Source organism: Mastomys coucha, unplaced genomic scaffold, assembly GCF_008632895.1.
Source record: "Mastomys coucha isolate ucsf_1 unplaced genomic scaffold, UCSF_Mcou_1 pScaffold3, whole genome shotgun sequence".
Taxonomy (NCBI): Eukaryota; Metazoa; Chordata; class Mammalia; order Rodentia; family Muridae; genus Mastomys; species Mastomys coucha.
In genome coordinates this window covers 59,201,301-59,226,037 of record NW_022196909.1, presented here as the reverse complement: position 1 = coordinate 59,226,037, position 24,737 = coordinate 59,201,301, and the positions used below count along the sequence as shown (strand labels likewise).

The following is a 24,737-nucleotide window of genomic DNA, read 5'->3' as shown; positions in this document are numbered from 1 at the left end:
ATGTTCCTAATCAAGGCCTAGTGAGATCGTCCCCCTCTTCCCGGTCCCTCTCTTCCACCCTCACAGCCTTTGGCTCCTTCCTTTTTCGCTCTGGGTCCCTGGATACATACACACAAGCTCACACATCTTTTACCGTCTGTCCCCTTTCCTTTCCACAGAGCTGGATTATATTATCCCAGCAATATCCTTAAAACCGGGGTGGGTTTAAGGAGTAGTTGCTGTTTCTTGAGATCACCAAGGTCCCCTGCTCTTGCCTGCTCTCCTTCCTCCAGTGTCACAGACTCTCCTAGCCTTAGGATCAGCTGGTCTGTCTGATTTTGTGAGTAATGCTGTAGAAAGCACAGATTATTACAACACTGAAAACAAATATTTATACTGGAGATTTGAGGTACCGTGTGTGTGTGTGTGTGTGTGTGTGTGTGTGTGTGTGTGTGTGTAAAACTACGGAGCTTGTAGGTCATTTCATTGTCTTAAATATTGGCTCTATTTCTCATTCTGATGTTTCTTTTAGCATGGTCTTCTGCATTTCCCCCAAAGGTGTGCTTTTCTAATTATTAGGGGATGAAGCAGAACCCAGTATTGTTCTGCTTAGTCATGTTTAGTGTGAAGGGATCAATTCAGAGACAACTGATATAAATTTCCTTTAAAATCTCAGTGTGAAGATGCAGAGTAATATTCTATGTACAACCTAAAATTGATTCTTAGATCACAACTTCTGGAGACCAAACTGATACCCATTTGCCAGCACCCAGGACACCCTGTCTTTTGAAGCACTTGCTTTCCCATTGTGTATTGTAGAGGATTTAAAGGAAGGATGGGATGGAAAAATCCTGCCTTTGAAGCATGCGGATGAGGGTTCAGTTCCTGAGCACCCATGTCAAAGTCAGCTCTGGGGAAGGCAGAAACAGGTGGATCCCTTGAGCTTCTCCGCTGACCAACCCGGCCAAACTGATAAGCTCCATGTTTAGAGAAAGACTGTCTCAAAACAAAGGGAGAGTGATTGAGGAAGACACTGAAAGTCAATCTCTGGCCTCTGCTTGTAAACACGCATATTCACACACACACACACACACACACACACACACACACACACACAGAGGAGGGGGGAGGGGAGGGGGAGGGACAGAAGGAGAGGGAACTTTGCAAATAAGTAAAAAACATCACACACCAAAATTCACCAGACCCAAAGTCTATACAACCTAATGAGCTTTTATATATTTAGAGTTGGCATTCAGAATAGAAGCTATGAATTAAGTTTTACACTTTTATTATTGAATCTATTTTATGCACTTATCCACCATCAAAAAAGCAAACCAACCAAACCAACAAAAATCCAGGATAGGGTTGGTTAGACCTAGGAAAACAATCAGCTTTGTATTCTCTCTTATAACTCCTTCACATTCCTTGCACCCGGCCCTTCCTGATCCCCTTTATAGTTATCTTGTCCTGTTTCTCCATGTTTCCTGTAGCCATGTGTACGTTTCCATATATACATATACTATTGGCCATATCCTACTTGTGAGAGACTGAAAATGCAGTTTCTTTTTGAGATCATGCGATCTTACTTTAATAATTCCATCCATTTTCTTGCAAATTTTAAATTTCATTTTTTAGAGTTAAGTAGTATTCCATTATATAATATATAAAACATATATACAGTATTGCACATGTATGTTAAGTGGTATTTCTATATTAAATATGATATCTCTATCTATCTATATATCATATATATCAGATTTTCATTATCCAGTCACTTGTTGAGGGACAACTAGGTTGATTCCAGCTCTTTGTCCTAGTGAATAAGGCAGCAATTAACATGAAATATAGTAAGATATGGAATTCTCTGTGTATACACTGAGGAGAGAGAAAAGTAGTTGGGTCATATGGTAGTTCTGCTTTTAGGATTTTGTTTTGTTTTGTTTTGTTTTTAAAAGAAATCTCCAAACTGATTTTCACCATGGCTATGTTAATTTGCTCTTTTTTTTTTTTAAAATTACAAAGTAAAAATATCTATCTAGAAACAACATTAATGCCAGTGATCATGTTTTCATTTGTAGTATTTATGGACACAAATATCCCAGGTAAGCATGATAAAAAGTAGTATAAATTTATACACAATGGGAGGTGGGTGTTTTTCTCGTGGACATGAGTTCTGCAGTTGGTGCTTGCTTACCTTGCTCTGGGAACCCTGTGTGGGGTAGCCACAGCCAAACTCACCTGAGAGCCCCAAGTTCGTGTCCCATCCACAGGAAGCATGCACATCCCAAGGAGCAGGAGGACACGATATGTAGAAAACAACTGTGCGTGTGTGTAGAGGCTCCTCATTGTCACACCTTCTTTGCACAGTAGCTCGGCCGCGTCTCATCACAGGTGTCGGAGCAGTCGGTCTATACTTGGCTGAGGGATGATGAGCTCTGGTTTTAAAATTCTGCCTATTTGGCTTGCAAAGGAAGAGACAGGAGCAAACGAATTTCCTTTTTCCTGTGTTTCCCCAGAAGGCAGATCTAAGGGAGCTCCAGGCAGATCCAGGCAGATCCTGGGCCCTTCCCACCATCACTCTCTGTCTTATCAGGTGGCTGAGGAGAAGGGCGGCAGATGGAGAGGGGAGATGTTGGGTCTGTGACAGGAGGACACCTTGGAGTTCCTGTTGTCCCTGACCCTCATGGACTCACAGACTCTTGTGTCAAAATCATCTATGCTTCCTTCTCTTTAACTTTGCTTTCCTCTCCACTTCTAGCTATGGAACGTTGTGTCTTTTTGCAAGCTAGGCAAGGGCTTGTACCATTGAGCTATACCTCAACTCCATCAATGATGATTAATGACTCTGAAATGCTGGCTGTTTACACAAGTGCAGACATTCAGAGAGATTCAAGTTTCACCCCCATTACCTTACTGACAACGAAGAAATCCCATGCCTTTAACGGCAGTGACGACGCAGGCTCATGGGCTGGGGCAAATATGCCAAGTGTCTGGAAGGGTACACATGTCTGATCTGCTTCTCCCCATTTCCCTGTTTCATCTCTTCCCCAGGGTCTTGCCAGTATGGAGCTACATGTGTACTGGCTCCTAGGTAGAGTGGGTGTCAGGAAGGAAGGGACAGGATGCTAATAAAACAGGGACATCTGTTTCTTAGTGGCAAATGTTGCTGGATGGGTGCTCTGAAGTCTGAGGTCAGGTGACTTGATGAGAGCTGAGAATGTCTTTGTGCCCATTAAAAAGAGCGTTTAGCAAGGTCTTAGGTGTGCCATGTACCTAATGTACATTTTAGATTTAATGTCAGCATCGCTTAATGCTTCTTTTCCTACAATACTTTACTTATTTTGTTAAGGCATCTTCCTATGGCCTCAATTCATTATGTTGTCTCTTCTGGACCCAATCTCATAATGATCTTCTGTACGCCCCAGCCTCTGGAGTCCTGAGACAACAGACATGAGCCACCTGCAGTTTGTTTTTTAAAAAAGAGATATATTCATTACTTCTACTTATACGTAACTTGCATGGCTACGTGGTGAGTTTGTGTGTGTTATATCCGTGCAGGTGCCCTTAAGGCCAGGGTGTATCTGATCCCTTTCAACTGGAATTACAGCGAGAGCTTTAACTGCTGAGCCAGCTCCCCAGTGCTTCCGATGCCTAAGCTTTCCCTGTGTCCTGACAGTGACCGCACTGGCCCTGTCACTGAGATGCGGATGCTTATTACCTTCATTCATTTACTTGTTTTCCCTCCAATCGCCCACATATTTTTCTTGTTTGAAGCTCTTACAATTGTACCGGGTTCTGTGAGAGGAAGATAAATCCTCCGCTGTGCAAAGCTGACTAGTTGAAGAGAGCAGACCAAGAAACAGCAGAGAAGTCAGTACAGTCTCGAGCAAGGGCTCAGAAGATGGCGTAGGAAATGAACGCTATTGGAAGGGAACCGAAATAGGAGGTTGTTATGTAAGCAGGCAGTTGGGAAGAGGCAGCCAAAGAATTGAAGCGGAAGAAGCCTGTGCAGTACCAGAAGATAGCAGCCCAACGTAGGTCTTGTGTGGTCTGTGTTCCCAGGAAGGATGTTTCTCGCTAATAAAAAAAGTTCATGAGCTTTATTTGAGATCTGGTGACACAGAAGCTCCTGCCGTGGAACTAGCCCTAACATACCCTGAAGTTAACACCTCACTGCCAGATCTGCTGGCCTTCTGAGCTGAGCAATGATGTCCTTACAGGCAAGGATGGGCTCTGAGTGTGCCACTGTAGGTTCAGCTAGACTCAAGGCTCTGCATTTCTTCTGCCCCGCTTCCTTCTGCTGGGTCATGTCGGTTCTAGTAAATATCTGGAGGGGAAGCCAACGTGCCCAGTCTCCCAGCTGACGCTCTTCGCTGACGCGTACTTCCTTCATTAACCTTAAATTCAAAGTGCCTTTTGCTATAAAGACCTCCTTGCCAGTTTTCAGGCAACAGTTGTTTTGTAAAGGTATCCTAAATGACAAATGCATCTTAGAGGTAGGGCTTAGAAATGCAAGTTATTTGCTCTGGCCTGGAGCTCAGTGGTAGAGTATTTGTCTAGCAGGCCTGAGATTGTAGGTTCAATCCCCTGTACTTCAAAAAGGGGAGAGGGACCAGAGAGATGGTTCAGTGCTAATAGCCTCTTTCTGCCTTTATGGGTACCCACACATGTATAGAATACACAGTCACACACAGACTCATAGACACACACACACACACACACACACACACACACATGTACACACATACACAGACACACAGACCGTATACACACACCACAGACACACACAGAGATACACATACCACATACACACACCACAACACAGACACACACACAGACACAGAAACATACATACACACACACACACACACACACACACACACACACACACACAGGAGTAAATAATTTTTTATTAAAAAAGAAAGAAAGTCTGATTATTCCCATTAGCAAGCTCTGATGAGAGACCTATGCCATCAACAGCTGTCTTTAATTGTGAGGCAGACATGATCCAGGGAAAGTAGCAGTGAATGAAAGACCTGTGGTAAGGTTGAGAAGCCTGAAGAGCCAAGTCCAGAGGCGCTCTTGTATTCCCCTTGTCAGGGTTCACACACTTTCCCCTTCTCTGAAGACTCCCAGAAACCCGACTAGGTAGAGAGGCCGCCCGGCCTCTTTCCTTGTACAGACCTTCTGGGAGAGGGAGAGTGTTCTTACTTTTAACATTGGTTTTGTTTATCTTTGGGCCTCACAAGCATTTTATTAATGTATTCTTCCCAATGTGTCTCAGAGCTTGAGAGGGGGCTGCTGCTGCTGCTACAGCTGCAGCTGCTGTGGCTGCTGCTTCACGAGCAAAGCTCTTTCAGTTCTTCCTTATGGCAGTTACATTTTTCTATAAGCTGTCCAGTTGGGACCGGAGACAGCAGCTTTGGAATGAAGTGCATCTGTAGGAAACCAGGAGAACAGAGCTCTTGACCTTGACACCTTGACCCTGACCCCATCCTTCTTCTACCCTGAGCAACTGAAACTGGTTGCTTATCACATTAGATCCACAATGTCGACAGAGTGGAGTGTTAAGAGGGTTCCCCCAAACTAGTGGTTATCATTGGGGTGACACTGAGATACCAAAAGAGTCTACTTAAGTAATTTCCATTTAGACAAATATAGTGAGAAGAATGGGGATGGGGATGTGGTGAGTTCAACCAGATTCCTCGAGGGTAAAGGATAATGTAGACTGCCTGTCCTCTCCTAGAAACCAAAGGGCGGCTATGTACCAGCTCTGCTTCCTTCACTGCCTGGGGATGTTGACTGTGTGAATGGCTCTCCTCTGGGGTTCAGCTTCCCTAGTTGTCAAATGTAGATTAAATGACAGTCCATTAGACTTTTCCATCAGTGTTTGACCAGCAGAGGGAGGTCCACAGGAGATCAGTGGACATAGCAGAAAGTGTGAAAAGTACAACGTTTTTGGAAGTCATTTTTAATTTATCCAAAATTTCACCAATGTCACAGTCCCCTCCCTCTCATGGTTTTCAAATTTACTGTACATTGTCACTCCATCTCTGTCTTGAGTCAAACTAGCGTCATCTTGGGGTTTCACTAACTCCCACCAGCCCTCAGGCACATCGAGATGCCATTTTGAAACCTTAATTTTGTTTTGAGATAAGGATCTCAGCCCTGTAGATCCAACTAGGCTGGAGCTCACTAAGTAGTCCAGGTTGGCCTCATAGATGCCATAGTCCTGTCTTAATCTCCTTAGTCCTGGGCTATTACAGGCTATGTTCTCCCATAACAGGTTAATTTTAAAACCATTAGAATTAGAAGATCTCATGTGGATGGTTGAACCCTCAGTTTCCTGGCAGCTTCCATTTTTCAGCCCAGTTTAACATACCTTGTACACGGACATGATCATGGGCAACAGCAAAGAGAATGGCCTTAGCTTGACTTATTCAGTAGCTGGGAGCTTTAGGATGGCTTTGGGTTGCCCTGAGAAGACAGGCTTGTCTTTGGAACAGGGTGTGTGTCTGGGTGAGGTTACAGTGGATTTGCATATACAAGTTAGACGGAGGCATATTTGTATATACAAATTAGATGGCATGCAAGCACCTCTAGAACTCTCTGGAGTTTTATGGGTACTTTTTTTTTTTTTAACAAATAGAATTGACATTTTCCATAGTCAATTCAGTATCGGTTCTTAACTTTTTAAAAAATGTTTGTGGTTGTAACAGAAAGGAACAGTGTCATTGTCAAAAACACCCAAAAGGGAAGAGGTCTAACCCACTGCAGTACTTGTCCAGCCCGATTACAGGTTCACATGAAGACCTATTCAGGGAGAGAAAATGTAGCTGTATGATACAATGATTATCAACAAATTGAGGTTTCTAATTAGGACTCCTCCCACCTGCCCACCACACTTGACAACTTCTTATTATTTCTTCATGCCCAAATACACTGCAGTCTGCTTCGGAAGTATTGCTCGTTAGCATAAAATGACTGAGCAAATTCCAGAAAATACTATTGCTCATCGATTGCAAACAGTCTCTTCTGATCTCTTTCAAGTCTACTTTAGTTCACTCATTCAAGAAGTTGATCCTCAACACATCACAGTCTCAAATGACTGGAAGTGACATATAGCCCATTGTTTCCGTTAAGATAAATGAACTCAACCAGAGCTCATTCACTGAAAGATGACCGTCAGTTTGTGTTAGTTAATGTTTCTTAACTCCAAAGCTATAATGATCTTGGCATATTCCGCTGAGTAATCAAAACATCAGCAAAATGTAGCAGCTAAAACCGAGGTGTGTGTGGTAAGAAGAAATACAAAGCCGTATCGGAGTTTACTAGCAAGGTCCCCCCCATAAAGACTTTTAATGAGATTTCTGCATCAAAATAAGTGAAACCATATGGAATGTTAATTATTCTTAAAACACAGTTTTAAGGGAAAATAAATACATGTTAGAAGTCTTAAAAAAAAAAATCAATGTGTCTATCTGTACGTAAAGTCTGTGCTTCCTGGAAGGGTAAATGTTGACGTTGTAAGTGTGACTTCTTTCCGTTTTAAATTACCCGGGCTATTCTGGCTTTCCTCACGTGCCCTGGGCATTGAACTTAATGCACATGGAAGGGGCCTGCCTATATCTATTAGGCAGGCCCCTCAACTTCACCTAGTTGCTGTGGGGCAAGGGGGCTGCTGAGGACCACCTGTGGCCTCTGCTTGGGGTCTTGTTTGAGGCAGCCCATAAACACAGGGTAGGGAGGCAGGCACTCTCATCTGCTCCTATGTCTGAGTCTGCCACTGTCTCTATTTTATTTCCACCCTCTAAAACTTGAGCTTGTCAGAATTTCATTTAGGGGGACGGGTGAGGGAGAGGCCAGTCAAGGAAGGAGGGGTTTATAGGAAGCAGATCACAGAGTGCCTGGCTGCATGCATTTGAGTCTGTCATCTTGAAAGCGTTTGCCTGGAGGCAACTCATTTGCTGTCCACCTTCTGCAAATGGGCCTGGGGATCCTGGGAAGGCACTAGTGAGGGATGGGACCCCCAAACCCCCAAGGCCTGGGTTTCTCCTCCTGCCTTGGAATTAATGACATAGACCAGATGTCAATCCTAGAACTGGAAGGGAACTTAGAGTTCATCCCTCATTTTCCAGATGATGACACGGCCACCTCTGACTTCTGCCTCTGGCCTTCCTCTCTCAGTAAGAAGAGCCAGGCAGGTGAGACTTTTTCACAATTGCTGGGCTGGGCTGGGCTGGACTGGGCCGGGCTGGGCAAGGCAGGGCTGGGCTGGGCAGGGCAGGGCAGGGCAGGGCTGGGCTGGGCTGGGCTGGGCTGTCTTATGGCTACTGTCTTCTGGTTTGTGAGACAAAAGGTTTGGTTACTCTTATGTTGCTTTCAAGCAGTCCCTATGTATGACAAATGCATTTCACACACCGAATCCCAGCGTACGGTGAAGATTACAAGCAATACACATTTTAACAAACACTACCACCCTCTGACAGACCCCTTCAAGCATATAGCGGGCTGTCAGGGATGGGTTGAGTACAAATCTGGCCAAGGGACAATTATGGTCTTTAAGATTTGCCCAGCACTTTCTCTTACAGTTAAAACCTGTTGTAGCAAAGACAGATTGAAGAATCCAAGTCAAGCAGTGAGGGGGACTTTTGAAGACATCACAAACTTAGCACATAAACATGGATACTAACAAAAGGGCTTGTTATAATTTTGTCAATTCTAGAAAATAATGGTGAACCCCAAGATCACAGGTATGAGTTTTATCCATTTCAGAAAACTAGTTTCCATGTGCAAAGTCTCTAGCCACACTTTCAGGAGGAGTTAGACAGCAGAGGCATCTCCTAAGGAGACATGATAGCTTGTGAAAGTTCTAATGGGGAGCCATCTCCACCTCTAAGCTTTGATGGCCCCAGAGCTCAGTGTAGTGCAGGGGACAGGAAGCAGGCAGGGAGTCTCTCTCAGCTCAATCTCTCCTAGGCATTAGGACCCAAGGGAAGCTGCTCTGGGTACTTGGCCTAAATCAGGTCCCATGTCACTCATCAAGGCTCTGACTATAAAGATCCTCACTCCATCTTCCACCCTCCCTCTTGATACCTTCTTATCTAGTTTATGACTCAAGGGAGAATTTCTGAGGGCTAGACTCTCCCCGACACCCCTAGAAAAAACTAGATAGTGTTAGATTACTGAAATCTGCTTTGATTTCACCGTGACTAAGATGAGGATTATAATAAGATTTTAAATTCTCTTTAAGGTTAAAAGAAATAGTAAAACTATGTTAAGGGAGTCTGTTTGATGCACTTTTCTTAACAAAGAAGCCCTGCCAAAGGGGAACTATAATAAATCCTATTGCTTTGGATTTATTTTTTACACTGAGTTAGGAAAAAAAATCAGTTGGTCTGATTTAGTCAAAGTTTCAATTCAGATATCTAGACTATAATAAGGAACAAAAAGGGGGTGGGGGGACCAATGGCAAGCCAGCCTTAAATTCTGCTGAGCGAGCCTGTGCCAGGAATTGGGTTGACTTCCACACAGGGCTTAGTGCACACACCTGTGCAAGCCCTTTGGGACTCTCTGGGTGTGAGAACTCAAGGATCAATAGCATTGAGACTGTAAGGTGAACAAGTAAAGCCTGAGGTGAGCAGTGCATTTGAAAATCTGTGTGTGACTTGCTGTGCCTTGGGAGAAAGCTAAAGTTTTCCTCTTCTTCTTCTTAATTTTTTTTTTTTAAATCTTGTAACGTTTCTATCATTTTAATTAATATTTACAGATGTTTCCCCTCCCCATCTTCTGTTATAATTTTTAGGTGCTTCAGAACTGGGCCCTTTTTCAGACCCCAGGCAGTTCCCAAGCATTTCATCCCTCACTGAGAGCCGCTTCTCCAACCCACGAATGCACTACCCAGCCACCTTTACTTACACCCCGCCAGTCACGTCAGGCATGTCCCTCGGCATGTCCGCCACCACTCACTACCACACGTACCTGCCACCACCCTACCCCGGCTCTTCCCAAAGCCAGAGTGGACCCTTCCAGACCAGCAGCACTCCATATCTCTACTATGGTACTTCGTCAGCATCCTATCAGTTCCCAATGGTACCCGGGGGAGACCGGTCTCCTTCCAGGATGGTCCCACCATGCACTACCACCTCGAATGGCAGCACGCTATTAAATCCAAATTTACCTAACCAGAATGATGGTGTTGACGCTGACGGAAGCCACAGCAGTTCCCCAACTGTTTTGAATTCTAGCGGCAGAATGGATGAGTCTGTTTGGCGGCCATATTGAAATTCGTCAACCATGGCCCAGTGGTATGCAGGGGCCACATCTCACATGTGTTAATATATACATATATAAAGAGAGTGCCTATATATGTATATTGATTAGCTATCTAGAAGATTTCTCATTCATTCCCTAGTCATGATCTTGCAACCCTAAGAGGGTGGGGACAGTCATAACTGGGTTTCATATTGTTTACTATTTAAGATGTCCCCTTTACCAAGGAACAAACTGTCAAAGGTGTTGTCGTCTGGTCTGTTTTCATAAGTGACCTGTTCCCACGCCAGTTCAGAGAGGTGGACTCTGGGTTCGGGAGGAAGAAGAGCCACTTCCTCCCTGTGCTTTGAAACCACAGGCCTCTGCTGTGTGGAGGCCAGTGCACTGCAGACCAGCTTACAAAGCCAGATGTGGTGCACTCGGGAAGGGACGAGGGGCAGTGTGGCTGCTTCCGCTGCTGTCCACTCTGAATACCTGTTCCAAAGTTTTCCTTCACACTTGCTGCAGGTACTCATTTGAACTTTTGAGTTCACTTTTTTTTTTTTTTCTATTCTAAGAAAGTGACTTCAAAAATACTGATCAGGACAGATTATTTTATTTTACTTTGTTATATTCCCTCACTTCCCCCATTTAACCAAAAAGAAATCCTATTCCCCTCCCCCGTTCCTTCTGCTTCTCCTTTTATGCAAAACTGAAAATGACAATACCTTATTATAGCCATAATGATATAGTGTTTGAGTTGGCTGTGTGTTATTTGTTTTTTTTTTCTTTTTTCTTTTTTAAATTATGAATATGTGTAAAATCTGAAGTAACTTGCTAACGTGAATGGTCATATAACTTTAAAGATATATTTATAATTATTTAATGACATTTGGACATTTGGAACATTTCTTAGTGTAATGATATGTTGACTTCGGTCTCTAAAAGTGCTTCTTCTTAAAAAACAAGTTTCTTCAGTGGTCTAGAGCCATATCAGAAATATTGCTAAGCAATTTCAATTTCTTCAGGCATAATGTGATTTTTTTGAAGATAACTCCCATCTCCAAATATTTTAGTTGTAGTATGTTTCCCTGATGCATGAAGGAAACACTTGCTTTCCTTCTTCTTTCAGGTGTTTGATTGCTTCTGACACAGCTTTGCCTTTTAAAGCAATAATTAGGGATTAAAATAACAAAAACCAAACAAAAAAACCACCCATTGCCCTTTAACACTTAATGTGGCCCCTTTACTAGCATGAAGTGCTGGAGACATGTGGTTTCCTAATTTCTTTATTTTGGGGGTGGGGTGGGAGGGTGGCCATTATGACTCTTGTCATATTAAAAAGCCAAGCACAAGTGATTGGTTGAACTGCAGAAAAGTGTTCTGTGGTCTCAGAGTTGAGCAAAACTCTAAATTGCAGGCTTCGTGGTTGAGGGCCTAGTCAGCTGAAAGCCACACGTGTGGTCAAGGCTCAATCATGCCATGGCCAGCTTAAGAACACAGACACATTAGGAGTCTGCACCTACCAGCCTTACCACACAGCTATTCAGGGGAACCCAAAAGTGCCTTACCCGAGGGGGGCCCCCAGCAGCTTTCCAAGAAGCAGAATGAAGTCACTGTTCTAGGGGAGCTAGTCAGCTGAAGTAGCAACCGGTAGCTGATGCCAGTAGACATAGAACCTGTGGGGACCTCCAGCAAGCCTTTGATACTGGAGGCCCTCACTAGGCTGGGCCAAAAAAAGCAGGGAAGACCATGTACCAGTTGGTGTCTGCCATTGAGTGTGAATTTGAGATCCAGCCCTCCTAGGAGGATGCACTGTGATCATTCCTGGCACCTTCTGGCCAACCCCTGAGTGTGACTTCCTAATCCAGGCCAGGGATCATTCAATGGTAACACCAGGCTAGTCCCAGAATTCCTCCAACACAAGTGTGTGTGTGGGGGGTAGGTTGGGGTGGGGGCCACCTTCATTTGATTCCTGGGTTATTCTAAGAGTTCTGCAGGCTTTTGCCTTCAGCTCCCTATACCCCCTTGTTCTCTGTTCCTTCTCAGGTTGACCTTTGTCCCAATGCGGGACAGGCCAGGGGCAGATGGGGACCTATGTGTGCCTCCAACCTGTGTTTTCCTCAGAATTCATCCTGACTCCCTCTTATACAAATTGAGGGGGGAAGAAACCCACCTGCACCAAAGCAAAACACTTCACCTTCTAAAGGTTGTGTACCGAGTATACGCAGATGGTCAGGCCACCTTTGTTTTCTTAAGATGGAAATTGTAACTGATGCTATTTATTGTTTGTGTGTGGTAGCTTGAAGCATGCCACGGTCCACATGTTTGTCTGATACCTGTTTCAGGTATTTACAAAAGCATTTACAAAAGCCAGTGTCTGGTTACACTTTTCAGTTTTCATTAATCAACATGAATATGTGACCACCGGTGCCAGCTGCACCCTATTTAATTTTTTTTTTTAAAAAGGCACTATATTTGTACATTAGGTTTTTTTTTGTTGTTTTTTTTTTTAACGTTAAAGGGCTCCTTAAAGTTTACAATACAGTTATTAAGGGACTAGAGGAGATGTGTTAGTGCCTAAATGTTATTCTAGTGGCTGCAGGCAGCAACCCAGAAACATTTTTGAAAACAGGTTGTTTCCCTCCGTCCTCCCTTATTTGGGAAAAATTCAAGTGCTTTCCTCACCTTTCAGGCACCTCACCAGGTGACTCCTGTCATTTAGAACAGTCTTTCTTCTGTTTTTGTTTGTTTGTTTGTTTGTTTTGGAACTAGGGTTTAAACTCCCTCTTCCTCTTCCCTTATCTTAAACTCTTCATTTGCACTGGGTCACATGTATGATTTGTGGTTTTAAGACCAAAGCAATGTCTTATTACTCTTCTGGAACCATTTATGTATACTAACCAGTCCTCCATTCCACTTCCCTGGGCTTAGATTTACATGGTTCTCAAAGGAGCACAAACATGGCTGAGATCTACAGTGGGACCCACACAGCCATATTAAAAACAAACAAACAAACAAACAAAATTCTTCAGTTGTCTCAGAATTCTAACCTAGGCCACAGTTCCTAACGGGCACTGTGGCTTTGGTTTCAGGTTAGGGAATGATGCTCAGCCCATAACTGAAAGACTTAACAGATTTAACTAGTTTGCCCTCATCCTTCACTCTAAGACCCTAAGAAAACGAACAGAGAAATATCTCCACACCATTAGAGACTGTCCACTGTTGGTTGAGAAGGGAGGAGCCATGTTGGGGGGTCCCCTCTGCTCCCAGGGAAAGCACTGACTGACTAGTTATAGAGAGCAGTGGCAGAGCACTTGCATCCACGGGATTTGAGAGAGTGATAAACAATAAAAGATGATTCTTCCAAACTTTGAATTTGTTGTTCTTAAAGAAGATGATGCATCTAAAACAAGGATTTTTTTTTTTCTATGTGGGAACTTTCTTGTCTGTTTACTTCATGTTTACAAATAATCGTTTGCTTTTTAATGCAGTACTTTCAGAACATATCAGCCAAAAACATAACTTACAGTAATTTCTTAGGTATTTTGAATAAAATTCCATGTCTTTCGATATGCCTACTGTTCTTAGATTTCTGCGGAACAACAACAACAACAAATTGTAGCATTTTGTGTAAATACAGCTTTCGTTCTTATTTTTTATTTTTCTGATTGCTATTGCCCAAGATTTGCTTTCCATGCACGTATTGTACAAATTCTGCTTTGTGCCACAGGTCATGATTGTGCATGAGTTTACTCTGAACTTCAAAGGGACTATTTGTATTGTATGTTGCAATTGTAAATTGAATTATTTGGCATTTCCCCCCTCATGATTGTAATATTAATTTGAAGTTTGAATTTAATTTTCAATAAAAAGGCTTTTTTTTTCTTTTGGTTTTGTTATGTGTGTATACTGGGTCTTTTCTCATCTGTGTCTGACACTTACTCCTGTCTACATCTAGGATGTCTCAGAGCTACAGAACAGCAGGGATCCTGTATCTCTGTAGAGGGAGGAGCCTCTTAGTGAGCCCCAGTGCTCTCAGGTTTGCCCTACATCTGGAGGAGCAGGCAGAGACTCTAGCCATCAATATTGTCCTTAGTGCCTGCATCTGATGAAGGGGTACCCATGGCATCCTGCTGCAAAGCCCCTGGCTGAGTCAGGCTGGTTAGGAATTGGACCCAGCAACTGACCGCCCTCCCCACAGCTGTCCTCAGATCCCTGGTAGCCCAGATACCACGAGTTGTCTGTTTTCCTTCCCATATCTCTCTTTGGGTCTTCAGAATCAAAAAACAAAGCCCTGTGGTGAGTCAATTGGCCCAGAGGAATTCAGCTTTAGAAGCTAGAGAACCTACGTGGAGTTTGAGGACTTTTGTTTTGTTTTGATTTGGGGCCAGTATTTATTTTTGGTGAATCCTTCCTCTTCCGTGAGGCTGCCTCCTTATTTGCTTCATGGCCCATCTGTTTGACTTTCCACAGTTCTAATGGAGGAGTCCAAAGGCCATGGTCTAGAGGTGCTGGATCACTGGCCACATCAGCTCTTTTATCCCAGTGGGTAGAGCCTCCTGTAAGAGGGTTGTTGCCCAAGAAATCGTGAAAACAGCTTATTTCTAAGACAAGGAGACATGCTAGAAGAACCTGGCTGAACTTTGACCAGAGAATGTATATGTAGCTCTTTCGAGATGAATATTTATTTATTTAATTAAGCACTTACACCGCCTTCAAAAGCACACAGGAGGGGACACAGAAGCAGTCTGGTCTCCCTTGCTTTGTCCTTAGCCACATCTCTCCACTCCTCTGAGCCTTGAGTTTCTTTCTTACTGTTGAGATAGGCCAGACAGATCTCCATTGTGTCCTGAGCCTTGGGGCATATTTATCAGTAGTCCCAAATGGATGCCAGAAGTACCTCTCCTTCCCAGCCACCCAAAATACCGCTAATGGACAGCTTCTCCATGGCTGGAATCTTTGCCCAAAGTCTTATGTAGAACTGGTTGGAGGGATGACTGAGCTGGTTGGAGGGATGACTGAGCTGGTAGGAGGGATGACTGACCTGGTTGGAGGGATGACTGAGCTGGTTGGAGGGATGACTGAGCTGGTAGGAGGGATGACTGAGCTGGTAGGAGGGATGACTGAGCTGGTAGGAGGGATGACTGAGCTGGTAGGAGAGATGACTGCCACCTAAACCAAGGCCATCATCAGAAGACTGAGGGGCTCCCCAGTAATGCATGCATGTGGCTCATTTCCATCCCTTCATGGGACAGACCTCAAGGACTGGATGGAGTGTTCCTGGCTTAGCCGCACACCTTTCTTTCCTCTCTCTCCGGGCTCCAGGCAGCACAGCTGGGTCTAAGGTCTTCCACGGGGCCAGCGTTTCTCCTGGATGTTCTGTTTCCTCCCTGCAGCAGCAGGCAGAAGAAGAAAGTCAGCTTTCCAGTGCTTCTGACCCCTGGTGTCCCAAATATTTAATCATGAGACATTTCTGTGAGAGTGGGAGTTTCCTGTTAACTCACTCTCGGCCGAGACTGGCCCAATAAACACCTTAGCTCTCTGTTACAGAGTTTATTTGGCTGGGAAATGGGCATTGCCATGTAAACAGGAAGCCCCCTGAAATTATTATCTACAGATGTGGTTGAAGAGCCACATGTTTGTATTTATGAGACTTGAAAACAGTCTGGAAAGCAAGGGAGAATGCCGGGGAGCCCTTGGTCACGGCACAGGTCTCCCAGCAATGCAGGCTGACCCCCCACCCCCATTCCTTCTGAGAATGGATGACAAACAATAAGCAGACAACCAAGAGCCAAGTGACCAGAAACAGTGACTGGCTCCCTTGACAGAGCTACCGCCTGGACCTAAGCTATCGGGTTAGACGTAGGGAATCCATTTGTAATCTTTGCCCCAGCTCTGTAAAAATCTGTTTGGAGGCCTTTCCTAGAAAACAGTGCTAAAACTGAGTGACTGAGGACAGCAATATTGGAGCCCAAGGTCCCTCAGGGGAGGTGGAAGACTACTTTTCTCACTCCTGTGACTTCAAAGGCATCACCAGTCCATCCACAAAAGGCCACACGTCCTCATGCATTTGCTCCTCACATCAGTTCTGAAGGACGCGTGTCTAATCCGCTTGCACCCAAGGGCTGCTCATCCTTGCTCACTGCAAGGTGTTCCCCGCCCATGGCCATCCTCTTCCTCTCTGGGCTTTCTCCTTGGTCTGGGAGTTCAGAGAGGCCAGGTGGGGCTATGAACGGACTCTTCTCTCCTCTCTATCCTTCCTATGTATCCCATAATCCTCTTTGGGACTTCCTAGGTGCTTCTCAGCCGTAGCTATTCAATCTGGAGAGGTTGGGAACGGGAGTTTTAAAGGCTGCTCCTCAAAACTTAGATGAGGTGATGACATGGAGGACAACAGACTGGTGGTGGCGGTGATGTGCATCCAGGCAAACATGCTTGAGGGGAGGACAGGAGAGGTTAACACTCCACTGGAGGAAACTGATGTGTGCCCTCCTGGGGATGGCACTGGTTTGCCTGAGATGTGATTACTGGGTTTTCGGGGTGGCTTAGGGAAGCACTGCTACTCCAGTTACTAGTTGTTCTTCACATGGACAAGGGACCCAGGCTGCTCCTTGAGTTAAAGAAGCATGATGATCTTGACATTTGAGAAGAGGCTGATTTTTGTAAAGCTTTTTATTCAAAAGCTTCTTGTGACTCAACCCGCCCTGTTGGTCAGAGTTGTTCAACCAATCAGAAAGGTGCAATTCTGGAAACTTGCTTAACCTTTACTGAGACTTACTAAGATAAGTCATTTTCTTATCTTGTCACAGTGATGTCTGGCCACTTAACACAGTTTTTTTCATGGGTTTTTGTTTGTTTATTTGTTTTTTTTTTATTTTTAAAACATGTTCTGTTTATTTACTCTTTTTTTTTTTTTTTAGCATTTTGAATGTTGCTTGCTTCTTTCCACCCACTTCCATGTGTGTGTGCATGGTGTGTGTATTTGAATGTGTGTACTTATGGGAAAGGATATGCAATACTTGAAGAGACCAAGGTTGACATATGAAGTCACTTCCAGTCATCCTGCACTTTATTCATTAAGGCAGGATCTCTCATTTGAATCCAGAGCTTAGAGATGGCTAGTCTGGCTAGCCAGCTTGTCTCTGGGCTCTCCTCTGCCTTCCTGTCTCTACCTTTAAAGTACTGGCATGACAGGCAGTCTGCCACTCGCAACAGGCTTTCCTGTGAGTTCTGGGCATGCAAACTCAAGTCAGTCTTCATGATTCTGAGTCAGAGACTTACTTCATCCACCCAGCCATCCCCACAGCTCACATTTTAAAGGCTACATGCTCTTACCAGTTCATTTGGTCCCACTCTGAGTCACTAGGAAGTGAAGTATCCTGCCCGCCATTTTTAAAAAGCAAAAGCAAGAGAGCAAAAACAACATACAGAAAACACCCCCCCCCCCAACAAAATTCTGCTGGAAGACAGAGTGACAAAGGAATGTGACTTGAGTTAGGACCAGAACAAAAATACAACCAGTCTTCATGCAGTTTTGTGCTCTACAGGTCTTAGGAAACTTGTAGGGTGTCAGAAGTACTAGAGTTAGCCTGAGTGTGGGGGAAGGAAGAGTGGAGCACAGGTAGAGATGGTGTGTTAGGTAGGGTTCCAAGAGCTTCTAAAGTAGCATCTCCACAATAGGTTGATTTACGTGTACTGCAGATGTACCATTTACAGCCAGCAAAGAGCTCACCCAGCATAGGGCTTACGGGGCCGGCATACTGATGGAATGGTTTAAGGCTTTAAATGCCTCTGCTAGCCTCTCTTCCCTCAGTCAAGTTATTGACTGGTTTTGGAACACCTTCCTTCACAGCTAGTCAAGTAGTTGACCAGTTTCACTTTCTGTCTCCTGGTTCTTTTCACTGTTCTGCCTCCAAAATAGAGACGGGCTCTTGGCCTCTACTAGTCTAACCTTCGGTCTAACTTTTCCACTGGAATTTAATATTATAGACCATGAGGGTCACGATGGCTTTGTTCCTATGGCAGGAGTTAAGGAAACTTTGGTGGGGGTGGGGGTGGGGGAGGGGCTAAGAGAGGAGTCTGTGGGCAGAGAAAAATGTGTCTGGGTATGACCATGTTGTCCTTGGGGCATTGGCAGAGGAGAAATTCTAAGATTAGCATGGAAGGGATTCTCACTGGAATCTTCTAGGGCAGGTGGCACATAAGTAGGCTGGTGGCACCAGCTTGCAGTTCTGAGCCATGGGAGGCAGAGAAGTATCTAAGAAGGAAGCAAGTGCTGAACCTGGGCAAGGAGTTAAGTGGTTAATAGGAACTAGGGCTTTTTATTGGCTAATAAAACCTCTTAAGGATGGATATATATATATCCTTCAGGCTCCTCTAGCCCAGTGCTCAAAACCAGAAAAAGACAAACAAAACAACAAAAGCTAGTTCTTAAATACCACTGCAGCTCAAGTCTTGTTTACTTTTTCATTTCCGCAGAAGAAAAAAAAAAAAGCCTTCTAGTGCTTCAGATTTATCACTCTGGAGCTCAGGAGTTCTTGACTCCTTAGGCAAGGAAACCATCAGCCCAGCCTCTGTCTGCTTCAGGAGAGGGAGAGCCATGGTGGAGCCTTTAGGAAGAGGAGGAAGACTAGCCACTGCATGGGCCATAGCTCTGGTCCTGAATGTAAACGATCTCTGTCCTTTTATTACCGGGGTACTGTTCTCCCGACAGAGCGGGATGTTCTTGTTTTTAATAATAGCCAGACCAGATGCTAACTGCTCCCCAGCGACACGCTGGATGAGCGAGAAGGCAAACAGCTGATTCCTGTTAAGAAGAACACCAAGAGAATAAGCCAGAAAGTATGAGAATTTTCTGGAAGCTTTTGCTTTGTAAACCCCTGTTTGGCAGAAAGATCACAGAATCCGAGCTGAAAACACAATGTGTCGTCCCCCTCCCCCCACTCCCCTGTGCCTGCTCCCCGTCCGGCTGCTTACTGGGACCCTGGAGCCTCTTGCTTTGCCATGCAGCCCTGTTCTGAATTATCCAGGGGACAGGCTCCAGGTTCCTCCAGAGGGAGGGTCCAAAGCTCTGGTCCCTTTGACTTTGAATGACTGTAGAAAAATATTCATCAGTAGGAGGAACTTTTCACTGGCTCCTTTGCCATAGAAAATAGTAAAATCCTGACCACGAGCCAATTTTTTAAAATGGCATCTTTGTTCCATCTTTCTGAGTCCTTCTTCCCTCTGTCAGAGCCCATCAATCTGTCAGGTTCTATTTTGTTTTAGCATATGAGCCATTTGCAACAGGCTTTCCTCTTTCCCAATGATCTATCAGACAGTAATGGAGCTTCTTATTCTGAGAGGAGTCGGGCTACCCTGATATTTATTTCTGGGAGACTAAGGTGCCCCATGGCAGGGGTCTGCAGTCTTGGGATTCAGCTCCCAGGGCCATATGAGAGGCCCATCCCAATAATCACTTTCAGGGCACTTTGTTGTTCTTCCCGTTTACTTCATACTCAATACCCTAAACATCATTTTACCAACGGCCCTTCCTTCCGTTTGGTGTAGAAAGAACTCCCAGACCTTTTCCTCCCATGTTGTACTTGATGTCCAAGTAGCCCAGTAAGTACCAGGGGGAGAGAGATCAATGGCGTCCTAAGGTGCTCCTCTCTTAGGATGGCTTTGAAAGCTGTTGTTTCAATTTCACTCTGGAGTAAGTCAGATCTGGTAGCGGTCACAGAATGCCTTGGGCACCTGGTACTTTTTGCAATGTTTCTTTTGTTTTATCTCAGTTTTCCCAGCGGCCCCCTGAAGAGGTTACAATGTTTCTGTTCCCACTTCACTGATAGGAAGCTGGGGTTCAGACTTGCCCCCGGTTAGAGGGCTATTAAGTCTCAAGCCTAGATCTGCCTGATTGCAAAGGTAGCGCTCCTAAGCCCCGGATTTGCACACAATCTCCTTTCTCATCTATATAATGGAGGCTATGCGAAGCAAATGAATTAACGAGATACGAAAATGCCTTGCAAGGTGTCTGGCACGTAATAGGTGTAAAATGGAGGGTACCTATTATTACTCATGATAATTAAGATGATTATTTTAAAAAGCATACGAAAAACTTTCAATTAGTTTGAATCACAATAAAGCCAGAGCCACAAGTTTTTTATGTACGACTTTAACATTTAAAACATCCGAAAGTGATAGTTTTCTGTAGAATTTGAAGCTTTTCCCCCCTTTTCTTTAAAAAAAATTGATGTGTAGTGGTAGGGACCAAATCCCAAAGCCTTCTGCTTGCTAGGCAAGCACTTCACTATTGAGCTAAATCCCTGATTCAAATCCCTTGCATTTTTTTCCCCTATCAAACATGAAAACTACTTTTGCAACAGGGCCTCTTACTATCGGCGCCTTCCCTGAGCAGCACAGAACCCTCACATAACATCAGCCATACGAATAACGCTCATCCACATGTTCAGAACAGCCACCTTGGCCCTAATTTGACCCCAGCTAGCTGTGGTCTCTTCCAAGGTTTTCCATTTAGTTTCACATAAATACTGCTATTGGAAAAAAAAAATAAAGGTATTATTGAACTCCATTTGGCAGTTGTTGGACTCATTTAACAGAAAAGAGAAAGGCCACAGCCAAGAAATCCCTGTCAATTCCAACTCTTTCTCCAATGAATGACTGTGTCCCCTTCCCACTCTGCACCTGCTGAAGAGAACTTCACCTGGTGCCCCTTTCTAAGTCTCTAGGACAGTGCAGAGGCCAACAGAGTGACTGATCTAAGGCTGGTGAAAGCCACTACAGCCAGCAGTGGAACCCCTGGGGTGCACTAGGTTCTGCACCAGAGTCTGGGGTGTTTGGGGAAGCCCAGGGCTGAGACATAAGTGCTCCCTTTGAACATAGTGCGGGTCCTCTCCCTGAGCATCTTAAAACAGTTTCCAGACAGCTGTCTAACATCTACTTCATATAGAATTAAGATTTGTGATGAGAAGCCGGGATGATCAAAATGACTTCTCTCCCTCCCAATCTCTGACTCTCTCTCTTTCTGTTTCTCTCTCTGACTTTCTCTGTCTCTCCCTCTCTCTCTCTCTCTGACTCTGTCTCTCTCTCTCTGACTCTGTCTCTCTGACTCTCTCTCTCTCTCTCTCTCTCTCTCTCTCTCTCTCTCTTTCTCTCTCTCTCTCTCTCTCTCTGTGTGTGTGTGTGTGTGTTTCGGTACATCTTTATTCATCTCCTAGCTCTAGGTAGAATAGTATGCAAGATGGCTGCCACCGTGAGAAAGCTACTTAGGAATCTTCCTATTCAGCTTAATCTATCTCAGAGGGTTTGGTCACTCATTTATTTATTCTAAGCCAATCAAAATGTCCAAAACTGAAGATTAAAACGTTAGATACAGGGGTTGGAGAGACTGCTCAGTGGATAAAGTGCTTGCTATGCAAACATCAAAACCAGAGTACAGATTTACCAGAAGCCATGTCAAAGCCTCTGTGGCAGCCACCTGGAATCCCAGTGCTCAAGAGACAGTCATGGTGATGAGCTGGGCTAGCTGGCTGTTCAGACAAGCCCGGTTGATATACTCTGGGTTTCAAGAGAAGCTGCCATAGGAGGGACATGGAGAGCGACTGAAGAAGACATCTAATATGAACCCCTGACCTCCATGTACACATGCCCACGAGTACTAGTGCATACCCACACATGTCACACATGTGTGTCCCCTGCAAGTACCCACATACTTGCAGTCATACACACACACACACACACACACGGCAAGGGAGCTAAAAAAAACATTCACCATTTGTAGAGAGAATTCAGGTAGGTTTGATTTCTGTTTATGGTCATTTCTGTTCCTCTTTTCTCATTTCTGGTAACACTATTTGTAAGGGATGTAGTAGCATTTGTGTGTAGTCACAGGACACTCTCATTCCCACTATGTGTCTGTGTGACTTGGTGTTTCAAACAGAAGAATCCTCAGCTATTTTCCTGTCCCAGTAGCTTCACAGGCAGCTCTGCCTTCGGGAGTCAAAGGTATGTGGAAAAGGAGCAGCAGGAGGCCATAGAATGATGTGGGTTCCAGGTCTTTAACCCCTGCTAGCTAGATACATGACCTTGAACCAGCCACTTCACCTCTCTTGACCCTCTCCTTAAGGATGGACAGTAATAAATTGCCTACCAGATGGTCTGTTGAGGGACCATACAATGTTCACCTATAGACTCAAATTGCCTTTTAAAATGGAGACATTATGAGGACTTTTAAGAGCCAGCTAGAATCTGTCAAATGTCAGAGAGAATGAGGCCTATTGTTTCTCACCGCACTGGAAAAAATGATCATTTTGTAGAGGAAAGGGAAATGAAATCCTGAAGAGGGGGAAATCATTTCTGCAAGATCACACCCTGTGGGTGCAGGACTGGATGGCAGGGCTTTGGGACTCTCTTTCTACCCAGCTCCTCTTCTCTCTCACCTACATAGCAGAAGCATCCTGTGCATCCTATTTTCACTTAACACTTGGGAGTTTCATGCACTTAATGTCCATTTGCTACAAACTGAGTCAGACAGAATCACGGAAACTTTCTTGTGTTCTTCCCAACACACAGATTTTATATCATGCTTCAGATAACTAACTGTCTTAAAGACTGAACTTTCACAAACAGGATGAAGTGAGCCTGCCAGGTCTGATGTAGAGGGTAAGAATCCAGTATAAGGCAGTTGAAGCCAAACATCATCATACATGGCTTTGTATTCATTTGGTGATACAACCAACCTTTGGCTGATTTTCCCATAGTGGATACCAGTCTTTCCAATGCAGAACCCTTGTCTTCCATGCCTAGAGCAGTTTTGCTAGCCTTGCTATGAGGACTCATGTGTTATATTACATGTGAGTTACATTACATGTGTTATATTACATGTGGGTGGGGCCACACTGTCCAGTATCATGACAATGAAGATCACCTCGCTTGTACCTCTTATCTTTTTTTCTTTTCTGTTTGCATGACGAATGACCTTCAATCTCTGATGTCTCTTCAATCTAAGAAGCAGGGGAGTAAAACTAGATGCTAATAGGCCAATGTGAGCTCACTAGGGTCCAATGTTGTCATCAGACAGAAGTTACAATGTAATTCATCATAGGACCTCCCCTCCCAATTCAATGACAGACACACTATGGTTGTGTCAAATGCTAACCAATTCAAGTGCTTCTGCATTGCAGGGAAGGAGATGGAATGGGGAGGGAGAGGAGAGGAGGAACTCAACTCTACCCTATCCCTAGCCTGAGGAAAGAGTGGCCATTGCTTCCCATTCTAATTCCCTAACCTAGTCTGACCTTAGCGAATGGTTACATTTTTATTATAGTAAGCTCAAATATTGACTAAGAGACTTAAGCACTTAAGAGATGCAGTGGTATGAGCATGAACGAGACATGCCCCTGCTCTTAGCATTATGAAGATCACGTCATCTGCCCCTAGGGACAGATAGTGACACTTCTCCATGCACAGCAGGTAACATGACAGAGACATGATCCAAGGGCCACGGAGCCACCAGCTCCCGGGAAAGACTTCACATTTGAGCCTCATCAGGATCCGTCATTCTTTGTCATCTTAGATCTAAAGCTAAACAGGTAGCCACCCTGTCTCTCTCTTCCTCTCCTGTTAAAGAGCTGTGGTGCTCCATACTTCCAAACTTTCCCTTGAGTCTTTTCTGGCTGTGATCTGGCTGTGGAGCTTTCCTTTCCTAAAAATAAACTAGTCCGGACTCTCACTCTTGAACAACCAGAGTATTTGCATTTCAAGGGACATTTTCTGGAGCCCTTCAAGCCTTAACTCCAACTCCCCATTTCAAAAGCTGCTTTGGGATGGCTTTTCCAGCATCTTTCCCCTCCCATCCTGGAGTCACAACATCCTTGTAGGCTATGTCTCCCCATCCAGCCAAAAACCTACCCCTCATTCCTTCTTGCCCAAGCACCCTATCCAGACCCCTTGAAATAAGAGAGGGCTATGTCCTTGGCCACCATGGGTAAGCAGGAGAGACAGGGGTGGTGGGGTGGCTGTGTTAGCTTTACCCGAGGCTCATCTGGAGACTTAGATTCACTTCTGCTCCTATGGGAGCCAGTTTGTTAATAAATGGAATCGTTATTAGGGTTATCAGAACAAATAAAACACACACCCATATCCATAAACCCATCGGTACCCCTCCCAAACCACTGGCTGGTGGACCTCTTTCTATTTCCGGCCCTGACATCTTGCCAGTTTGTCATTCTTTCTGGCCACATCAAGTTCCATCGGGTTTGAGTTTATTGGCTATGCAGCAAAGTTTATGTTGTCACAGAAATTAGCCTTGATGGACAGGGATATGGCCAGGGGATCAGGAGAGCTCAGTAGACTCATGCTATTGGCATGGCTTAGATGTTAGGGTGCCCGGAGCCCTCTCCAAGAAAAATCAAAGTTGGCTCTTTGTAGCAGCGAGCTAGTGCAACAAGACACTCCTGAGGGACAGGAGCCTGGACGTGATTGCAAGCTGTCCAGTTCCCTTCCCA

At 44.6% G+C, this 24,737-nt stretch overlaps 1 protein-coding gene across 9 annotated transcripts in view; it reads left to right on the top strand.

Annotated features, from left to right (window-relative positions):
• Runx2 (RUNX family transcription factor 2) overlaps positions 1 to 24,737 on the top strand; it is a 313,975-nt gene that overhangs the window by 194,135 nt on the left and 95,103 nt on the right. For 4 of the 9 annotated variants that reach the window (XM_031348363.1, XM_031348360.1, XM_031348359.1 and 1 more), the window contains 2 exons: positions 8,118 to 8,183; positions 9,785 to 14,118. The exons of 3 other annotated variants lie outside the window; for them this stretch is intronic. In XM_031348363.1, coding sequence (XP_031204223.1) covers positions 8,118 to 8,183; positions 9,785 to 10,263 — 545 coding nt within the window. In that variant the 3' untranslated portion in view covers positions 10,264 to 14,118. Of the gene's footprint in view, positions 1 to 8,117; positions 8,184 to 9,784; positions 14,119 to 24,737 lie in introns of those variants that run through there. 2 more of the 9 variants (XM_031348364.1, XM_031348361.1) reach the window with 1 other exon arrangement.